The sequence below is a fragment of the Anguilla anguilla genome, chromosome 4 (assembly GCF_013347855.1).
Source record: "Anguilla anguilla isolate fAngAng1 chromosome 4, fAngAng1.pri, whole genome shotgun sequence".
Taxonomy (NCBI): Eukaryota; Metazoa; Chordata; class Actinopteri; order Anguilliformes; family Anguillidae; genus Anguilla; species Anguilla anguilla.
In genome coordinates, this window is record NC_049204.1 from 12,859,845 (window position 1) to 12,879,433 (window position 19,589).

The 19,589-nt window shown below is 45.8% G+C and overlaps 1 protein-coding gene across 9 annotated transcripts in view; it reads left to right on the forward strand.

Annotated features, from left to right (window-relative positions):
* lpp (LIM domain containing preferred translocation partner in lipoma) overlaps positions 1–16,636 on the forward strand; it is a 244,668-nt gene extending 228,032 nt beyond the window's left edge. For all 9 annotated transcript variants that reach the window (XM_035415842.1, XM_035415840.1, XM_035415844.1 and 6 more), the window contains 3 exons: positions 9,042–9,220; positions 11,308–11,428; positions 12,214–16,636. In XM_035415842.1, the coding sequence (XP_035271733.1) occupies positions 9,042–9,220; positions 11,308–11,428; positions 12,214–12,342 (429 nt within the window). In that variant the 3' untranslated portion in view covers positions 12,343–16,636. The remainder of the gene's footprint in view (positions 1–9,041; positions 9,221–11,307; positions 11,429–12,213) is intronic.
* Positions 16,637–19,589: the final 2,953 nt, after the last annotated feature.

Genomic DNA, 19,589 nt, shown 5'->3' on the forward strand with positions numbered 1-19,589 from the left:
GCATAAACCGTAACCTTCCTTTCCTAGGGAGCGTTTTTTGGGAAGGGCGTACGTTGAGTCGCAGACGCGCGAGCCGTAATAAACGAGCCCGCCGTAAACCGGGGGTGTGGTAACCACGGCGACATCCGCCGGGGGTCACTTTTGGCGTGCCTGTGGGCACGGCGTGCATGGGGCACGCCGAACATGCAGAACCGCAGCCTGGTAAGCTGTGGGTCCAGGCAGCACCGGGGGCTTCCCGCCGCGGCGCAGTGGCCAAACGGGTGTGGGTACGGAGCCGGCACCTGTGGCGCGGAGTCTCTCCGGAGCAGACCCCCTCCCCCTCCTCCGAGCAGCGCCAGGATTTCAGACGCTCACCGCTGCCCGGCCGCTAAGCCCGCTGCCAGGGAGACACTTCAGCGATCCGAAGGTGTTTACACGTTACCACGGCGACGAAGCGCCAAGCCGGCCTCGGTGCAAGAACTTCAGGGTGGGTGTTGCCAAACGATTGAGAATAACTGTTTATTTAAAAGTAAACGGTGGCAATAACATGAATGATTCAGGGGCCAGCTCAGTTGCTGCCCATTGTGGAATTACCACATTGTAAGTGTGGGTAAATACTTATGAAAGCCAGCCATCTGTAATATTTCAATATTTATTTTTACTGATGACGACAATGCAGCAAAACCAGGGAGGCAAAAAAGTTGGTTTCCAATTTACTATATTTTCTGAATTATGGACCTGTTAGTAGTAGTACTAGTAGTAGTAGTACTGGTGGTGGTAGTAGTAGTAGTAGTAGTAGTAGTCGTAGTTGTAGTGATTATTACCCTGCTGCTTAACAGGTCAGAATTTACAGTGCCCTGGATTCAAAGTTCAGGCGAGTTTAAGGGCGAATGTTGATTGAATCCAGGTCACTGTCTGCGAGGTCTGCGGCCGTCGGCTCTGGGCGGAACGCGGGGATAAAAGGCGGAGCCGTCAGCAGGCAGAGCGAGCGGAGCGGCGAAGGCAGCGGCTCGGCGTGATCGCGGCGCACGGGTGCCTTCTGTTCCGGCTGCAGGGCTCCCCGCGCGGCCCGGGTTCCGCTGGAGCCCGCCGCCGTCCCCGCGCCGGGCCGCTCAGGATCGGCCAATCGCGGCGTGCGACGGGTCGGGGGGTCAGGTCCTCATTAAGACCCGCTGCCGCCGCCGAACGCTCGGGCGGGAACGCGGCTCTCCCGCGTCCGCCGACTCCCTCATCAAATATTCATGCTCGTCTGCGTCGACTCGCTGAGATGCAGCCGCGCTCTGTATATTAAGACGTGATTAACTCGTCCTAATTCCTCAAAGGAGAGACCCAATTAGAGAGCGCTTGCATGCATTGAATTTCAGCTCTTAGTTTCTTCAAACTTGTACACCAGTTTTGACTCTTTCATGTGTGGGCGCTTAGATCATATGCATTTTTTTTACATTCCAGTGGAGCAGGATGCTATTTTGCGGCTGCTTCAGGCAAGTAAGTAAGAACCTTCGAGCTGAGGTAAATAAGTTTTGTGATTAAAACACGCTTTCCTCTTACCAGTATGTAAGACACTTTATCAGTGTAAAAGAGCACATAGGGTGAACTTTGAGGGGAAAAACACACGTATGCTTCTGCACCTTCAGGTTAATGACAGGTTTTCTCGAAAATGCCAGGTATTTAAAAAAATTAGCTTCTGGAAGAGCGTTTAGCGAAGTGAGCTGTGTCGATGCACGAGCACACCCACAACGGCTGATTTACATAAATTCTAAGTACCAGACGATCTGTCTTTTATCACATAACTTTTAAACAGGTTGTCATTTTAATAACTTTTGCAATATATGACAAGTGTGTTCTTAATCTGTGAGCTCTGTGTGGTGTGCCAGTCCATTGGAAGTACCGAAGGTAGAATTGATTCTTTCAGTCAGTGTCTGTGTCATTTCCAAAGGAGTCACCAGACAAAACAAAACCATGACCCCAACCTGACCTGCTACAGTGCTACAATATCATCTTAAGTCGAGGCATCCCAAGAGGCTTCTGCCCGAGAGTTTGTCGGTTTCTCTCCGTAGCTGAGGCAGATGCGCATCCCGTTGTCCAGGGGGCAGGCTCCAGGCGACTTAGGCCAAGCACAAAGCGAGAGGGCGAGAAGCACCGGACGGCACTCTGCGTTCTACGAGGTCTCTTCTCGAGTAGCGTTCATGGCATTCCGCCCCCAGTTCCAGAGACGGCCTTTAATTGAGTCAGGTAAATTAACTGTGCTGTCAGGAAGCTCACCCACCCCCAGACCTCCCTAGTGGCTGGACTGTCTATACATTTGTAAATCTGGTCGCTTCTACCATTACTGTTTCTGCAATATGCTTTCATTATGAAACAGACCGCTTTGAGAGGTGAGCGCCTCTGGGCTGGACAGATCCACCACACTGTGTCTCTGGGTTACCACACCAAAGTCCCCTTGAGTGACAGCATTTTATCTGGGTCACACCAACACTCTCCATGGAATAAAATTCAACCCTTTTTGTCCACTTACCAGCATACGATTTGGGGTCATTCATGTGGAAACTTCATGAGTTGAGTTATGAAACTTTCACAATGTCTGTAGCTGGATAGGATCTTTTAGTCTGTGTTAAAACAACACGACATACAAGGTTTTTTTCTTTTCTGATGTCATCTGTATTACGTGGACACTCCGAAGGTGCAGATAAGGGGGAGGTAGAAGGAGCTGGTAAGAAGCAAGAAGTTGTCGGGGGGGGGGGGCGGGGGGGGGATGTTAGATAGTACGCGGCTTGAGAGTTGGCCGCACCTCGGAGTGCACCACACCCCTCGTTGTTTGTTCACGTTTGTGCGAGTTGTAACGGGAGCAGGGTGGCATTGGACGGGCAGAATACAAGGCAGATCGGGCACATCAACAAAAATGCGAAGCAGGGGACACGGAAAGGGCGGCGGGGACAGAGACCTGGCACGCAGCCACCCCGTCACGGAACGTTCCGTCTCTCCGGAGCGTCGTTTATCCGAGTGACACTGAATCACTGGGAAGGGAGAACACTGCCTGGCATCGCGGCCCGGGAAGGCGGCAACCAGACTGCCTTCTCACGATCGGCACCGTTACCCAACCTCTCGCCGAAAGCGAGAGCAGAGTCTGGCCAATCGTCTGAGCGTTTCCCGTAGTCACAGTTTACAGATGATTTAATTTTTTTTTTGCTATCCAGTGTGCCTTTTTCATCCTTCCTGTTTGTAACCCCGTGGGTTGTATTTTAGCAGTAGCGAGGGTTGACTGACACTAAGCTGAGGTGGCATGTGAGATAGACGGAGCACCGCTGCTCCAGTACTACCGGCGATGGCGGCCGCAGTGTGTGGTGTGTGATCTCTCTGGACACCCGTCCCCCGCCCTTCTGCGTCCTTAGTCTAGCCGGGGCTCGGGGGGGGGGGGGGGGGGGGCGAATGTGCGGGCCACCCACGCCTTTCTTACCTCACAAGTCCCCGCCCGGAACCGGAGCAAGCCGCCAAAAAAATCGCCGCGGACCACGGTTTCTCTTCACCTCAGAAGGCCTGAAACTCAACCGCGCGGCTCAAGCGAGCGGAGAACCTGCTCGGAGCGAAAACCGTGAAATACGGCGGCTCCGCGGGATTGCTCTCGAGCGGCGGCGGGACGAACACGTTAGGGCTCCAAACCGCTATAAACTGCGGCTCACAAAAGCCGACAGTGGATCAGGTCTCAGCGGCTGAGGCTTAACCTTTGGAGACCTTCACTAATAACGCGTCACTGTTGAATTAGACACATCGTGCCGGTTCAGCGAATATAAAATACCTCGTGTTTACTTCGCCCGGAATACTATGCTACTATACCTGCTCTGCCCCAATTCCAGTTCTTGTAGTTCTTCTGCCCATCAGATTCGCTTTATGGGGATATTAATACACTGCACCTCGTCAGAAAGGACAATCATTTCAATGAAGAATGAGCATATAAAAACAGTTCACATACATTGTGTCATGGTCATAAAAGCACACTGTGTAAATAATGTCAAGTAGTGGAAAAAACAGACGGTAATTTGATCACAATAATTATAAAATAACACTTATTTAATTAAGTATTGAATTAAATAATTACAAGAACCTTGAAAGAATGTGTCTTCTTTGTTCTTTGTTCTTTAAAATGAACATCAGGTGCTCAGTTCGACACACGGTGGCAATAGCTTCGCTTTACTGTAGCAAATACAGAAGTTCATTGTGGTTTGGAACCATTCAATCGGTTGAATTCCACGTCTGTGCCAAACAGAGAGAAATTCCTCGGCAAACTCATAAAACTTGTTGTGAGGTAAACCTGGACTTAATTTCTGATCAGGATGTTCTTTGTCTGATTTCAACATACGTTCTACAGACACAGATAGTCTTTTAAATCTAGCCACCGAAGACCAAGGGTAGCTTTGTAGTGGCATGAGTAGATTTGAAATTAGATTGTGTCTTACCCGAAGGCAAAGCCAGTATGTTTATTTTTGTTATTGAGCTTTGTTTTTTGTTTTATCTGCACCTAAGTTCATTTTAACAGGTACTGTATATTTGAAGCCAAAAATAGTGGCCTTCCTGAGTTGGGAACAAAATTGACCATAGGGTTTGCCTGCACTGTGTTGTTTTGTTTGATTTGTCTTTTGCCAACAGCCTTGCTTGTCGTCAGTTTTGGATAACATCCTCTGGATTTTCGCCTTTTTACATTTAGGGAACACAAGCACAGGAACGGTTAACATGTTGAGGTTAACAACATTATTAACATGTCAGTTGTCTTAGTGCTTAGTGCGCCTGAATGCACTGTAGCACTTGACAGTGTGCTATATGTTAACATATGTACGCTGTGTGCCTGTGTGCGTGTGTGCCTGTGTGTGTGTCTGTGTGTGTGTCTGCGTGTGTGCGTGTGTGTGTGCGTGTGTGTGTGTGTGTGTGCGTGTGTGTGTGTGTGCGTGTGTGCCTGTGTGTGTGTGTGTGTGTGTGTGTGTGTGTGTGGTGGAGACGAGAGATGAGGGAGGGGAGCTTTCCAGCCTCAATTTTTTTTCTCTAGAACCCCTGTCTCTCTTGTCAAGCTATGAAAAGGTTATAATTTACCGTCAGAGCCCCAAGTCTCCACGTCAGGAAATGAGCGTACGCTTCCGAGACTTTTCCCGGACTGCGGCGCGCGCCGCGCCGTTATTTGGACAGACGGCGGTGTCAGCCGCAGTTTGAGATCTGAGGGCTGAGTTACAGGAACCAGAAGCGCCGCGCGGGCGGTGCGTTTCGCGGCGGTGCGTTTCGCGGCGGTGCGTTTCGCGGCGGTGCGTTTCGCGGCGGTGCGTTTCGCGCGGCCCAGCAGCGGGATCGCCCGGGCGACCGAGAGCGTTCTTATAGGAAACTGAAAAGGCCAGGAGGAGAGGCCGCAATTGACTTTAACGCACTCGGTTCAGCGAGAGGCTGCCTGACCTAAATTCACTTTACCTCATCTGCCGGGACATTTGTTTAGCCTCCTGGGCAAACACTTAGAGAAACGCACGAAGCAGAAGAAAACGCACGTGCTTGCGTACGTCACGTTTATTGGGAAAACATCCCTAGACGTCTGCAGCCCTCTAGTGGCCATTTTCTTTCATTTTTTGCTCTTTCAAGGGTACTGAGCGCCGGTGGTTTATGGAGATTTTCCTAAAACCATTTTTGAAAGTTATTACCAGACAGAAAATCCGAGCTCTGTAAATCAAACTGCTTTGACGTCAGTATAGACCCTCGGTAACAAAAAAAACAAAAAAAACCAGGCACAGTTTTAGTGTCAGCGTTTTAAAGGACAGAGTGGTCTACTCCTCCGTTTTAGGATACGTGTTTATGGATGGTTATATTAACCTGGGGAAGTGCCAGTATTTTTTTTGTAATGCAAAGCATGAGAAAATGAAGGCCTTTCAGCCAAGTGCTGTAATCACCCAAGGGGACTTTGCGCAGGCAAATCACGTCTCGGTTTAACTCCAAGAAGGGAAGGCACTTCAGCGTCAATATTCTGCTGCAGTTATTGGAATAAATCAGTTGCCATTGTGGGCCTTTTAACTCCGTAGGTTCAGGTCCTAATGAGGGCTGTCTAAATGTGGAAAGCCCAGAGAATGTACAGGGGAACCCGGTAAACTTTCAGCACTCTGATGAAGCTGACTAAGGTTTTTATTTAATATGCAGGACGGTGATGATTCTTTTGTTCTTTTTCTTTTTTTTTTTTTTTTAGGAGGTTTTTTTTCATAGACCCAGACCAAAGAGAAAAGTTGGTTGTCTGCTTTTAAGTTTTCAGAGGAAAAACATATACTAGTTTTCTTTTAGTTCTGCTGGACCGCACAGAAATAGACAGACAACATTGGTGCTCGACGTGCCCCCCAACCGAACGCGTAGGTTTGGGGAGAGACAGGGAAATCCCAGTGTTTTCATATGAATTCATTGCTAGTCTAGCTTGTGAGACTTCACATTTGAATATGCAAGACTAGGTGGTCCAGCAGTCTCCCCCCAACGTTGAAATGAAACCTACACCTTTGCCCCCAACTGCACGTGTGGTTTTATCAGTTTCGCTTGGGCTAACAGAAAAAAGACCGTAAGCAGCCTGCAGTCCTCCCCCTGCATCTTTCCTGTGCATGTCATGTATATCCTGCTTTCAGTGACGGGCAGAAACCTCGTGTGGGGCACAGACTGCCGGTGTCAATGCGGGCCGTCCCTGCAAGGCTGGCGCCAGCGTGAATCCACAGGGTTGAGTAATCGGCTGAAGAGTCGTTTAGTCACGTGTGAAAAGGCCGGGCCGGAGCGGCACGGCAACGCCACACGCTCAGCCGCGGTGTGGAAACACCGCAGAGCTGTGCCAGCGATATGCCGAGCAGCCAATGGGAGCGCAAGAGCCTGCTCGCTGATGTCATCTGTCCCGTCTGCCTGGGATTCCTGTACCCTGAGAGAGAGGAGGGGAGAGGGAGAGGGGGGGGGATAGAGATGGAGATGGGAGAGAGCAAGAGAGAGATGTAGGGAGAGAGAGGAGAGAGGGATAGAGGAGGGTAGATAGAGAGGGAGAGGGGCAGAGGAGAGAAGGAAGGGGAGTGAGATGGAGAGAGAGATGAGGAGAGAGTCAGTCAGTGGGAGAGAGGGAGAGAAGCATGAGGAAAAAGGGGCCAGGGAGAGAGAAAGCCAAAGGTATGAGAAGGGAACAGGCCAGAGGAAGAGCGAGAGACAAGGAGAGAGCTGGCCAGAGAGAGAGAGGGAGAGAGAGAGAGAGAGAGCGGGAGTCAGAGAGAATTGCAGATACAAAACCGTCCATGTCTGGGTTAAGAGCTTAATATGGGCCCTTATGTGCGTAATAAGTCATCTTCAGGATGATTACCAACAGATATTACTTCTGTTTGCGGAGTAATTGCAGCGCTGGTGTGGAAACCAGTTATAATGTATGAGAAATTGTGTTAGCCGCTGCCTGTTTACAGCAGACGTCAGTATGAGGGATGCTGCTGAGAAGCGTAATGGATTCGCCCCCCCCCCCCCCCGGAACGCTTCCCCATCGGCCCGCCAGCCCAAACCTCCAGTCATCAGAACGCGGACATATTTACGGGCCCGACTCCTGGAAGACGGGCGAGAGGGAAAGCGGGTGAAAAATGGCTTTGTTTGCGTCGGAGGGAGCGGCTAATCAGATTCCCCTCCTCCTCCTCCTCCCCCTCCTCCTCCCGCTCCCCCCCTCTCTTCCTTCCCTCCGCGGCGCTCTCCGGCGGCTCGACGCCACGGAGTCACTCGAGGACAGCCGCTCGCCGCTCGCGTCTCTGACGTCTGGCGGGAGCGAGGAGCGCGCGGCCGGCCGGTGAGACGCCGACCGGGCCGCTCGTCCGAAGCTCGCCGGCGTTCCGTGCCCCTCGACGGAGAGCGCCGCTCTCGGGTGTGGACGGGCCTCTGAGATGCGTCTCAGTTATCGTTAAACACGGCAGTTTACCCCGGTTATGGAGATACGGAAGAATGACCCCAGAGCGCTGGTTAAAGAGGCACAAAGGGAAATTAAAATGGGCACCGTGCAGTTTTGTTAATATTGCTCGTGTTTATCGAAAGCGCCTTTTCCACAGTGAGGACGTGACCTGTGAGTGCCCGCTCGTTCAGAAAGGGGGGGAAACCTCTCTCCTGCCAGTCCTCCTCTCTGCTCTTTTTTTGCGTGGCTATTTTTTGTTCCTGACAAGGGCGCTCCTTTCCATTATTGCGATGCGGTTTCGTTAATGATCTTGTCCTCGGCGTGTTTTTGCTTTAGAGAGCAGCCCTGATCCGAGGCTTGAATCCACATCCGAACTGAAGCCTCAAGTAAATGCATGTATGATGCTGCACAACACCCCATCTCCCTTTTTATTATGCACCGTTGACTGTGCATTAATCACGTTTGGAATGCCATTCATGCGCTTTGTTAATGCTTAATGTGTCAGTGAAAATGTGTCATACCGAAATAATAGCTTTCCTCTGAAGGGGGGGGGTGGGGGATTTCTAATAAAAAATAAAAAATTCAGTAAAGACCGACTGGTCAGATACCTCAAGGTCCATAAATGTAGTCTGTTCATTTGGAGTTTGACTGTATCAAACACAGTGCTGGGGGTAGATTACTTTTAGGTAAACTAAACTAGTTAAATTACATTTTTGCAGGTTTGCTGGTAGTTAATGTACATTAAAATTTGTATAGTGACTGCTGTAGTTAAATACTTTTTTTTCTCCAGCTGACAAAACTTGTGCAACATTCATTGATACTATATATATGACCACGTAGCCGTAGGCACAGCCTTGGCCATAGCAAGTATTCATTAATAACATCAGCTTCAGTCCATAGCTTAAATAACTAGTTGAACCAATGAGTCCCAACCCTGTCCCTGGAGCTCTACCATCCTTTCATATCTAAAAAAGCACCTCATTTAACAGCTGGAGATCTCGTTGATCTGCCGGTAGATTCAGGTGTGCCATATCAAGGTTTAAATGAAAACCTACAGGAACATAGATCTCCGGAAACAGGGTTGGGAATTGCTGCAGTAGGTTTGAATGGTGAGACACAGCCCTAGTGTTAGAGCACGTGTCTGTGTGCGTCTGCCCCCCTGCAGAAAACCTTGGAGACGTGCACCGTCTGCGGCGAGCCCGTCATGGAGCGCATCCTCCGGGCCACGGACAAGGCCTACCACCCCCACTGCTTCACCTGCGTGGTGTGCCACCGCTGCCTGGACGGCGTGCCCTTCACCGTGGACGCCGCCAACCACATCCACTGCATCGAGGACTTCCACAAGTGAGGCTCCCGCCTAAAACCGCCGCCGCCGCCGCCGCCATCGGCCCCCGCCCGAGGCGACTCCCCAGGCCCGCTCGTAACCGCGCCCGCCGGCCTGACGTCACACACGGCGACGAACTGCCGGACGTGCCGTTAGGCAGGCCAGGAACGCTCACAAACCTGGAAATGTTGCCTGATACAGGAACAGATCTAGATTTTTAACTGTATTGCTCCCAAGGGGACATTATTGGCCATTACAGCAGCCTACCATTCTCACAATAAAACAGTAAACAATCAACATTCAGTTAAAAAGAAAACTATATAGAATTATGCACAAAAATATATGTGGGAGTAGAACTGTAAGCGGGAGAGGGAAATATACACGTACATGCATGACAGTATTAAAAAAAAAAATAACTACAGTATAATGGTGACATACAATACAGATGATATGTGTAATATAGTGCAAAATCTTGCAAAGCAGTAGAGTGAAAGTGAAGGTGGTTGTAACCTTTAGTTGGAATTTCACTTTCACGCAGCAGGACACCGGTGCTCTCATGTTTACGCTCTTTGGCAGCAGGCTGCGTGTTTTTAAGCTGGGCGTTCTTAGCTGCAGGTGCCCTTTGTGGCACTGGAGAAAGTCGGCCTTTCATTTCACTGTGTTTTAAACTTCCACTTTTCTCGCCGTGTACAATACAGAACTGTTATGAGAAAGACTTTGGTCTGTACTCCTGGTTCCCTGTGTCTTCAATGGCGAGAAAATGGCCCAAAGCTCCAGTCATGTGATTTCTAGTTATTGTTTCTTCTTAAGCAGCCTCAAGGAACTGCAGATGGCTTCCTGCAGAAACATAAAGCTGCCTTTGTGTCTAGGAACTCCAGTCAGTGCAGGTGTTCGAACGGATCTGGTACGGCGTGACCGTCAGGGCTTCCTCTTGTCAGCGCTGTGGCCAGACTTTGCGGACCACTCTGTCCACTTCCTAGTTTTCGCCATTCAAAGCGCCTTTCCACGGAATGGGTCTGTTCCTCTCCTCGGGTCACCTGATTGGCCCGGAGACCGCAGGGCCGTCTGCACATCCTCCCTTCGGCGCTCAGGAGGGCCGTTCCTCCTGGGCCACGGCTCGGAGATCCCTTCCTTTACAGTACTGAAAATCGGGCGTCCCCGTCTCAATTCACCCCACACTCGGGCCCTAGGTCCCCCAGTGTGTCTCGCTGATATAAGGGTTAGGTAGCTTGAAAAGGTGTCGATTCGGCTTCTCCAGCCTCTGGAGAGCTCTGTCTGGGGTATTAACTAAACCTGTGAGCATTGCACCAGCTCAGCTACTTTCAGTCCCACTCCAGCTTTGGCTTAATTTACGGGTTACTTTTTGTGTATATTTAATATTTTGTCTTTTATGATGTAGCCATTTCCCAGTTTAGTTAAACATTCCTGAATGTAACGACTTTGTAGAATTTCCTTTCAGATCTACCGTATGAGAGAAGTTGCAATCATGATGAATTTATAGTTAATTAACTGCAGTGATGCAGATTTTTTAAACGGGTTGCTTGTGAGCAGAAGTCCTGTTTTGAATTCAGAAGATTCTAATAAAGAGTTTATGTAAGTTACTCAAAAATGCTGTGTTTCATAATTAATTTTGTCTTGTGTATACTGACAGATGAGGCTGTAATTTTATGAAGAGCATTCAGATTCATTTAATCATATTAATGGTTTATATTGACCTGGGGAAGTGAAAGTTGTGCTATGAACAATGTCCCCTATTAACCAAGCATAAACTGTCTGTTTCTCCTCCATTATCCATAGAGGGGCCATCTTAGTGATTTAATGCATCCAGTCTAGATTTCAGTTTGAGTCATAGTTTTAGTGCAATATCTCTCTCTACCCTCTTTATCACTTAAGTGCTGATCCGGTAATTAATTGCTTTTATCTCATGGTAATATCCTGACATTGAGACCTACTTAAAGACATTATTTGAGATGCTCTTCAGTGTTTTGCTCAGGATGTAACGGACAAAAATGGAGACGGTGTTGGCAAACGATGGCTCATTCTGGCGGGTTTAGCAGTAGATGCCCCAGTCCCGCAGCGAGTGACTCATCTCCTCGTCTCCCGACAGGAAATTCGCCCCCCGCTGCTCCGTTTGTAAGGAGCCCATCATGCCGGCTCCGGGACAGGAGGAGACGGTGCGCATCGTGTCGCTGGATCGGGACTTCCACGTGCAGTGTTACCGCTGCGAGGTCAGTGCGCCCCCGCCTCCAATCAAACCGCCCCATCCTGAGAAACTGAGGAACATCAGTCACGACGGCCCCCTCATAGCCTGGCAGTGCTGTGGATTGATGAGACCTTGCGCTTTGCATGCCTGGATTGTTGAGGAGGACTATTTGTGCTTGTTGAGAGTTCAAGTACAAGTTCAGCTTTATTATCCCCGAAGGGAAATTCAGGTTGTACAAACTCCAAATTAAAGCTGAACCATGCACACACAGAGCGCTGCTGTCTCAAGGGTCTCCACAGTGGTGCAGACTGTACATGTTGCCCCAGATCCCCAAAAAAAGAATCCAGGGTATGGTCAGGAAATTAAACGAATACTTCACTGACCAACGAGACGTGGTGTCCAGTGATGTGCCTGTGCATCTCTCCTGCTGGTGATGCGTCTGCGTGTCTGTGAGTCTGTTCTTCCGGTGATGTGTCTGTGTGTCTGTCCCTCTGGTGTTGTGTCTGTGCGTCTGTGTGTCTGTCCCTCTGATGTTGTGTCTGTGTGCCTGTCCCTCTGATGTTGTGTCTGTCCCTCTGGTGTTGTGTCTGTGCGTCTGTGTATCTGTCCCTCTGATGTTGTGTCTGTGTGTCTGTCCCTCTGATGTTGTGTCTGTCCCTCTGGTGTTGTGTCTGTGCGTCTGTCCCTCTGATGTTGTGTCTGTGTGTCTGTGTGTCTGTCTCTCTGATGTTGTGTCTGTGTGTCTGTCCCTCTGGTGTTGTGTCTGTGAATCTGTCCCTCTGATGTTGTGTCCGTGCGTCTGTCCCGCAGGACTGCAGCTGCCTGCTTTCGGAGGGGGACAGCCAGGGCTGCTACCCCCTGGACGGCCGCGTCCTCTGCAAGACCTGCAACTCCGCCCGCATCAAGGCCCTCTCCGCCAAAGCCAGCACCGACCTCTGAAGGACCCCGCCCCCCTCGGCCCTTCCCTCTTTCCTCCCGGTGCGCGCGCACACGCACCTTCGCCTCACGCACCGCACGCGCCATTTTGGCTCCTCTCACTCGCTGACACACGTCTCCGTCTGAGAGCAGCTGAATCACTTCGCACGGAAGCAGGGCGCTTCTGCAGGGGTCAGCGGTCTCGGCGTTGCTATGGACTGCAGCACGTGCTCTTTAGCTCTGCAAGATACTCGGGCACGTATTTTTAAACATTGAAACGTATGGCTCCCTACCATAGAAACCAGAACATTCCAGTTGAGGCATCGTCTGTAAACTCATTCAGGTGGCAACCGATTGTTGATCTCTGTTGATTTCATCATGCATGAGAGAGAGGTCACCCCAAAATTTCTTACCCGCGCTGTTCATGGCGCGTTTTCACCAAAAAGAGCACCCCTCCGGTACACTTCTCTGTGTTCGCTTCCTTGCTCCAAACACTCTGGGCTTTGGCACCCAACTTCAAGTGCCTTTCAGTAAAGCAATAAAGGGACCAAGCGCTTTTATTCACTGTGCTTGTAATGCAGTGCATACATTTAGCCTTTTAATTATTAGCATCATTACCATTGATTTTACGATAGATATTGCTAGCTGTATGTAAGAGTATATGTATGTAAGAATATTCTCAGAGTATATTCATTTTATTGGAATCACACTCTCCTTATTGTTTATGGACGTGGCTAATGTATGTAACTGCTTCACGTATGCACAATGCAACTGGAAGTTGTCTTCTACCATTCATGCCAATGGTCTCACCTACTTTATTGCTTCTTTGCAACTGGCGTTTGGATGCTTTTGTATGAACAGAAGTGTTGATACTGCAGTGTATAGAGAATACCAAACAGTGACATTAGAAAATGGTTATCTGTACTCTTCCATTCTTAAGGATATAATCTCAGACTCAGTCAAATAGCAGCAAACATTCTTGTCTATTCGTAATACATTTAAGCAAAGATATTTTTGCTCTGTTCTTACACAGAAGCCTCTATTCAATCAATATTTGTCCTTAACTTAACTCACAAGTAAATGCTCTCTTTTCTTCACACAGTTTGGCAAATCTGTGATTTAAAAAGAAATATTATTGCTTTTGCTCTGTTAAACAAAATCATTGACTGTAGAAAAGATATTGACAGGATGACTGCCTTCACCCACTGACTTTCCATCGGCATGGTGAAAAGCATTTTGAAACCACAAAAGTACAGTTATCCTGCCACCATGTTGTACTAATTGAAGCCAGAGACTGAGCAGTATTTGTTGACCGTATTGTTGCCGTTGACTTGCATTGATACAGGTGGCTGAAAGACCTTTGCTGGAGCTAACCCCACTGGCGCTTGAGAGCAACATCTCTCAACAAGACCAGGAAGTGGGCTTCAAAAACAAAGCCCGGTTTTGGCCACTTGTTCAAAATTTAAGGACAAATGTTGATTGAAACCCATCTGGAAATTTCCATTAATTTTGCATATATTTACAGCTACATATATTTGCAAGAATTTAAAAACGTTAAAGTTTTATGAAGTTTGTCACTCAAAGTTAAGGACTGATTATTTGTGGTGTTCAGACTCTGGTCTAAGCATCTTTGAAGTTGCACATATACAGTACTAGCCTAAATAATTTTTTTATATATATCAGTATGCTTGGAAATACTATTAAAGAAAACACTTAAGGATTTTATTAGAAGCATTCAATATATTAATATATGGGATAAATAATGCTTTAAATACAATATACGGTTTCTATTGTAGTGAATGTTTGTGGCAACAGGTGGTGTGTGTATTTACCTTTACAATTTGACACACCTGTGGACTTTATAAAACCAAGTAAAAATTTCTAACTAAAATGAAGTACTAACCAAAGATGGCATTTGTTTTCATTTGCATTTGCTTTGTAGCTAGTGTTCATAAAGTGTTCCTCCAGATATTTTGAAGAACAAGGGTAATATGAGGTTCACCTCACTCTGAATGTATCTATGGTGAATTTGTCCTGGTTATTCCAGTGGCCTCGGATCTAAATGTAGATGAAAAACACTGTGATGTGTCTGTGATATCCCAGCATGCTTTTTCAAGACTGAGGTTTTTTTCTCCTCTTTTTTCTCATCTGCAAGCCCATAATGGGCATACTCCAAGTTATACTGTGAGCGTGGCATATTTAAATAATTCTTCTTTGGGCGTTTTTTTTTTTTTAGTTATGGTGGCCAAACAGCATGCAAGTGAAACCAACTTTTGAAAAAGGCTTTGCTGTGATGGTTTGTACTTGTAACTGAACACATTAAGACTTCATTAATATTGCTGCGCAGATTGCTTTTTTTGGTATATTTATAACATATTCTCAGCATGAGATGTAGGTCTTTGAAATATCAGTTAGAAATGGGGGTGTGGACACTGTCGTACCCTATATTTACCATTGTAGGCTAAATGTCCTCTCAACTCTGGCTTGAAAGTGTTAAGCTCATAAAAGTGTGAATATGGTAATATTCTTGAAACATAACCATTACTACCGTGTGATGCTTGTCATTTTGCCCGGGCGATTACAGCGAAGCGTAAGCGTCTGAATCTGCGTTTTTTTCTCCGATCGGTGCCTCGGCCGTGAGCGCGGACCCAAAAACACGCCGCGTCGACGACGCCCTCCTCGTTTTCGGAGTCTCTGAGACGTGTTCCGTTAACAGCCCGCGGGTAGGGTGCGCACCAGCGTGGAGTCGTGCTTTCTCTGCGGCCTCTCCCACTCTCCTCTTGACCTCACAGGCTGCGCTGGCAGATTGTGTGTTTGGGAGGGGGGTTTGTTTGGGTAAACATACTTTTCGCTGAAAGAACATTTCACTCGGCTAAGGTTTTTTGACAAAGATGCTATCGATCATCAGATTTTTTATTTTTTTACTTTTTTATTTTTACTTTCTGCACTTTCTGTCTTTTTCTCTCCTGAAGCCTATGTTTATACACAAGCATACAGTATATACTGTACTAATATACACTATGCTGTACAAATTTATGTCTGACTATATTCACACAGTGCAGCATCACAATATTTCCTTGTATCATTAATAACTATGCACTATAGAATGTTATCCCAGTATGTATAGAAACACAATGCATGACCTTCCACTCCAAATTGCACATGATCTATGTATTTGTTTTGATTTTGCACTACATAACATTTATGTCAATGTTCTGTAGTGCTATATTTTACACTGCTCCAATATTATATTCAGACAAAAGAGCTCTTCAAAGTGTATGTTATATAGGCCTATGTAATATGTGTTATGATATCATTATCTGTCTGCATAGGATTTAATTTAAAACAGTATTTTCACTGCAGTCATTGAATTTCTTGGATGTGGTGCAACAGACAAATACTAATGTAGTTTGATAAAATTGTCCCTGCTATTGTTAGGCACCTTACGGATTCACTTCCGCAGGACAAAGCATGATGCCAGGGAGCACTGTAATGCAATGTTATCCACCGTTTTGAGTCATTATTCATCATTATTGAGCTTGTACACGCAAACACGTCCACCGGTCAGCTGAACACTTTCACTTTCTCCACTCTAGTCATTTTGGAAAGAGTGAATGGTTAAATCATTCAAGAGAGCAACTATAGAAGTTGTGTGTTGACATAATTAATTACGCGGTGTTACTTCTTTCCATTTCTCCTGTATCACATTTAACTTGTTTGCTACTTAACAGCTTTTGAATGTCTCCACCTCTTATACCTGTGTCGCTGGAGCCATTTTCTAAGCCCCACTCGACTTTCTGAAGAAATGCCCTGAAGTTACCTTTAGCTAATGTAAAGAGGGTCAGTGGGATGGCATACAAAAATCCATTGGTCTCTACTATAATGGATAAAATGTCCGTTGGCTTCTCACTGTACAAGAACATCTTTCGCTGAATAGACACACAGCCCTGCTGTTTGTGGTTTTCTTGTAAGCATGGATACAAAAGAGAGCTTTTTACTATTAACTGCATGAAATTGCGTGATCATTTCGTATTGAGGGAAAATAGCTATCCGTGTTCCAATTGAAGGATATGCCTTCTTTGAATGACTTTGGGCGAACCTTGAAGGGAAAATGTATATTTACAGTATCCTTAAACTCCTTTTTGTATCCTTGTTCCATCTTCAATACTACAACAACTTCTTTGCTCTTTACAAAATGCTTTATGTAATCACAGCATCATTCACATTGACATAAAGTACCAAAGGCTCTTCGATTAAAATAAGTTTGCAGTATTTTTGTATGTCCTATACCCCTTTAATAAAAGCTTTACAAAACCAGCTTGGTTGTGTATTTTTTATTTTTTTTACTCATGACATAAGTAGCGTGAAAAAGGAGGTCTACACAATGATCACATTATTTTTGTTCGATGTCCTGCTTGCACTGGCTGAAATTAAATTTCTCTGCTACTACTCTAGGCAACTGCATTAATGAACTGTGTTTTTTCTGTGTTTGCTCTCCATGCCCTGAAAAGTAATTTACCTACAATTTGCAAAAGTGGTTATCCAATATTTACACTGATTCACTTGCTAGTTTTGACCTCCATTACCTTCTACAAAAGGGAATGGCGTCAATGTCTGTGTATTTTCATATTCAAATTCAAAATTGATTTACTGTCATAAGATACATTGTACATCACCAAAACACAGATGCGTTTAGAAGTAACATACAATCAAAACGGATTGTACTGAATAACATTACAGAGTGAAATGGCTCAATGACGAAGCATAATTAATAATACAGTAGGGGGCTGTGGGTGGGGGGGGGGAATTAATGGTTGATGTAGAGTTATGCATCGTCCTTCAGTTTGTGGCATGAGGTTACATATTGTGCTGCCAGTGCTATGCAGTTACGCTTTTAATAATAAAAAAAGCTATTATCACTGATGTGTTAGGGCCAGTTAGCATTGCAATTTGCTTTGTGTTTTTGCTTGTGTTTCCCAGTGTTGTGTTTTGTAATTTTTGTAATTTGGTTGACTGTAATTGATTCAGTTTTTTTATGTTATTGGCCTGTGTTTGTAGAGTTTAGGGTGTCAGTAAAGTGAGCCTCAGGAACAGCTGGATTAGGGGACTCTCTGTTACAAAGCAAAAATCTTGACAATCATGGGCCGTGTAATTATATGAGTGGGGGTCACTTTTTTATTATATATTTGCAAATTAAATCAGTCTTTGATATTATTATTATTACTAGATACTGGTGTAATTCTATCCTGCATGCATTTTTGTAGGTTTTCTCTGTAAGACTTGCATACAGTGCACTCTGTACTGTATTTGGACAGTAACACTGTTTTTGTTTTGGCTCTGTACTCCAGCACATTTGACACTCGCGGACTGTCTGCTTTACGGGTGCTTGTGTCCATATCCATGTACAAATTTCAGTCCTTTTTCCAAAGTTTGAGGACCAATTATCATGTATCTTAAAGTCATCATGTTTAGTACTTGTTTTAAAATTCTTTGCAATCGATGACTGCTTGAAGTCTGCAAACCATAGATATCATTGGACGCTGGGTATCTTTTCTGGTGATGCTCTGCCAGGCCTGTGCTGCAGTGATCTTCAGTTTCTGGTTGTTACAAGGGAATTCTGCCTTCGGTCTTCGATTTCAGCAAGTGAAACACATGTTCACTTGGATTCAGGATGGGTGGCTTGATCTTGACTTGATCATTCACTTTTGAAAGAGTGAATGGTTGCATTAGCAGTGTGTTTGGAGTCCTTGTCCTGCTGCAAGATTAAATGACATTCCATGTGTTTTGAGGCATTTGGATCTGAGCAGATAAGGCGTTTCTATAAACTTAATAATTTAATCCTGCTGCTGCTGTCAGCAGTCACATCATCAATAAAGACAAGTGAGCCAGCTCCAGTGGCAGCCTTACATGCCCAAGCCATAACACTACTTGCACGTTGTTACAAAGATGAGGGGGAGGGTGCTTTGGATCATGACCAGTTCCTTCCTTTCTTCACACTTTTTTCTTTTCATCACTTTGGAACAGGTTAATACTCATCTGTCCACAATTTTGCTCCTAAACTTTACAGTTTTTTAAAATATGTGTTGCAGACTCTGGCTATTCTCTTGTTGAGGCTTCTTGAGTGGTTTGCATCTTGCAGTGAACCCTCTGACCGTATGCTGGTATACTCTTTATTTCAGTCTTGGACACAATGACTATATCCTGGAGTGTTGTTGATCTGCTTGACAGATAAAATGAATTTTTTCTTCACAATCAAACGGTTTCTTCAACAATGTACCAATTTTTCAAATCCATGATGGCTTGCTTTACTGGTATTTTCTGGACACTTCTTTGGTTCTCATGTTGAGAGACAACATTAACAGCTGTGCGGGAATGTATAAAAAGGGCTGAAATTCCTACTTGGTTCACCTGATATGGATATAAATACCTGACAGTCGGCACTTTAACCTCATGTTCATTGTTCCATTTCAATGTGCTGGAGTACAGAACCAAAACAAGCAAATTACCAAAATTGTTTCATTGTCCAAATACTACAGACAGCACAGTAATTCTGTATGTATGGTTTCAATTAGATTTTTTGTTGCACATTTTCAAATTCTTGTTCGGTCAGTAAACCCAACACCTCACTGCCATGCTTTTCATATTTTAAGCCACATTTTGGTTGATATTGCTATTGAAATATGTGTGGTTTCTCTCTCAGTTCATTCACTGTAACTTTGAAGTTTACAAATAACCTTTTAAACCTAAATAATTCCAGTGTCTGCAGTGATTGGGATATATTGTGCCGAAAGAGGATCTTGGTATAATTACTTGAAATCTGGATCTTTTTTGAAAAATAATAATCTTTCTCTTAAGAGAGAGCTTGCTGTCAGGGCCCAGGTCAGGCAGTACAGCCGTAGCAGATCCAGGCTCTGTCATATCCCTTGTGCAGTTAGGTTGTCTGCATTAGAGCTGAGGTTTTATTTCTGTATCATGAAGTGTTACAAACTCCACGGGACTTGTGATTGGTCTAATATAGCAGCCAATTCAATTATGTAGATGTTAAATACAACTGGAGATAAACTGTCGCTGTCTAACACCTCTTGCTTGAGTGAAGACCTGTTCTTTTGTTTCCAATCATAATGCTGCACTTGCTGGTCATATACATTGATTTTATAATATCATATGCTTTACCCCCTCCACCACTTTCAACAACTTTGTAAAACAAACCTTTTGCCAATTAGAATCAAATGCTCTTGGAAATCAATAAAGCAAGCAAATAGCTTGTTCTC